This window comes from Montipora foliosa, chromosome 3 (assembly GCF_036669935.1).
Source record: "Montipora foliosa isolate CH-2021 chromosome 3, ASM3666993v2, whole genome shotgun sequence".
Lineage (NCBI taxonomy): Eukaryota > Metazoa > Cnidaria > Anthozoa > Scleractinia > Acroporidae > Montipora > Montipora foliosa.
The window spans coordinates 23,108,086-23,110,585 of record NC_090871.1 but is presented as its reverse complement, the minus strand read 5'-3'; the positions used below and the strand labels follow the sequence as shown (position 1 = coordinate 23,110,585).

The 2,500-nt window shown below is 37.7% G+C and overlaps 1 protein-coding gene across 1 annotated transcript in view; it reads left to right on the top strand.

The window, feature by feature from the left end:
• The first annotated feature begins 1,569 nt into the window (after nt 1-1,569).
• The window catches only part of LOC137997093 (uncharacterized), an 18,299-nt gene continuing 17,368 nt past the window's right edge, over nt 1,570-2,500 (top strand). The window contains exon 1 of the mRNA XM_068842863.1: nt 1,570-1,798. Within this exon, the coding sequence (XP_068698964.1) occupies nt 1,678-1,798 (121 nt within the window). The 5' untranslated portion in view covers nt 1,570-1,677. The remainder of the gene's footprint in view (nt 1,799-2,500) is intronic.

Genomic DNA, 2,500 nt, shown 5'->3' with positions numbered 1-2,500 from the left:
AAATATTGTTCTATGCCTAATTAGGCCTAAGGTTAGCATTTCTAAAGGGTTTGGGCTTTTTCAACATTTACATCATTACCTTTGTCTGCATTTTACCCATGGTCCGCTGTGTGCATTTTACACCGACCGAAAGCGTCTCGTTTTTAGACCCAGGAAATTACCGCCCGGTTGCATTGACTTCAGTCGTCTGTAAAACAATGGAACACATCTTGTATAACGGCCATCTTGACCCATCTAGAGGAGTTAAATAACCTAACTCACTGTCAATACGGATTCAGACACGGGAGATCCCGCGATACCCAGCTTGTAACCACCTTGGAGCATATCGCCTTGAATATGGATAGCGGTATTAAAACGGACATGCTTATCACTCAGATTTTTCAAAAGCTTCTGATGTTGTCCCCCACCTACGCCTTCTCACAAAGCTAGAATATTTTTGAAAAATGCGTTGTTACCCCAAATTTTCTTGTTGCATTTCGATCTACATTTCTTGCATAATCATAAACCGAGGCAAAAATATCTTTGAATTAGTAGGTACCGTCCTTAAGGATAGTGCCTACTAATTCAAAGGTATTTTGCGCGGTTTATGCGGGAAGAACAGATCTTAACGAGTGTTATTGAAATCCAAAGAGAAAATTGGGGGTAACCACGCATTTCTTGAAGATAATTAATCAACAATATTTGTGAAAAGCTAATACAAAGCAATGTATGGCGTTCTTTTCCAAACTGAAGCTTAATTATCTCTGAAAAATGCGTGGTTACCCCCAATTTTCTTTTTGGATACCAAGAGCACTTGCTAAGTTCTCCTTTCTCCGCATAGTTTTGAACCGCGCAAAAATATCCTTGTATTAATAAGCACCACCCATAGGAAATCTGAGTATCTCGAGATGCGCAGACCGTATGCGCATTAACAATAGTAGTTTTCTGCGTTATATTTAAATGCCCTGTCAACTCCAAAAAGAAAACGCTCAACAACTTGAAATGATTATACGATTAATATAATAAACTTCATTTATTTTTGCATCCTATCTTACCAGGCGTTTATTAGATTTAGTTTAATAATTTCGAGCCGTAATCGTGTCTGAGACTTTAGCAGTATTTTCCGCTTGTTTTGCTTGATTTGGCCTCTCAAAATTACTATGCATGGTAATGATTTTATATTGTAATGACATTTATTAAGCGTTGCCTTACACAAAATAGATGCATTTTGATAACAGCTCGATCAATTCCCGGCCGGCGATATCATGTAAAAGTCATTTAGAGCTATTCTCACTGTTGGGAAAGCGATGAATAAAGTATAAACAGAAATGCACCTCTTCATGCCTGCGTTATACTCTTTGTTATATTATTTAATTAAGGGCAACTTTTTCCGCATTGAAACGCAAAGGTAACCCAAGCATGAGGCCCATTAAAGAAACCAAAACGCCAACTCATTCGGTTGGAAGAATTCCTTAATTGAATCAAATGTGATCAGTTCACTTGGTGGGCCTTGACGTCGATGGTTATCTATGTTCTCCTTACTTGTTGACTTGATTTGTATTTAAAAAATTTTATACCATTCTCTGGAATAACACAAATAAAGTTAATTTTGTCTTAAATGGTACTTGCGTTGTGCACAGTCCCGAGCATTCACTCTCGCTGATCTAGGAGCTGCCATCTTGACTGGATCTCGAAAAAATGAAAGCTAAAGTGAAGTCAATCTTTGCAATTCTGCTTTTTGTCTGTGTTGCAAACGCCTCCCGCTACTCCTTCACTTTGCCAAAAGAGAACCTGAAGAAACTGCATGAGGTGGCAAAAGGTACATACAATACTCAATTTTTACTTTGTTCATTCTTGCTCACTTGCTCATGTTAATGATAGAAAGTTCCGTCTCAGTTGTCGCTAAGTGATTCCTGGCTATACAACTGTACTTTGCATCTCTGCAAAACTATTTTTTCCGTTTGATTAACACTTTTATTTAGAATTTCATCATGATACTGCCAAATATCAACATGTTATCTTTGTTCCCTTCTACTTTGGTCTGTTACTCTTATATTGATCTGACATGGCTTCGTTTTGCCAGAATCCGGAATTCTACAGGCAGAGCGAAATAATTGACTCTAACAATCACTTTGATCCGCGCAGGTTGTTAGAAAAGTCGGTCACTCTAAGCAAAAACAGTCCTTCTCAGGACTTTTTAAAATTGTACTTCATCAAGTTGTGATTTTAAGTTTCGATTCGTTTTCACAATTGCATGGGAAAAGGTATAAAGAGCCCAGGGTGAAGCAAACATATGGCCGGAAAAAATCTTTTTTTTTAAATTTATTATTATCACTTTATTTAACTACCCATTACTGAAAGTTAAGATATTTGGACGAAATACTCAAGTTTGCACTAACAGATGCTGCTTTGGAAAGCCCAACTATATGAATTTGCGCCTATGCCTTTCGGGATGTTGCAGTATATTCAAGCCGCCCGTAACTTCGTCGAAGAGGTAACATTTACATAGTTCCGCATTCTA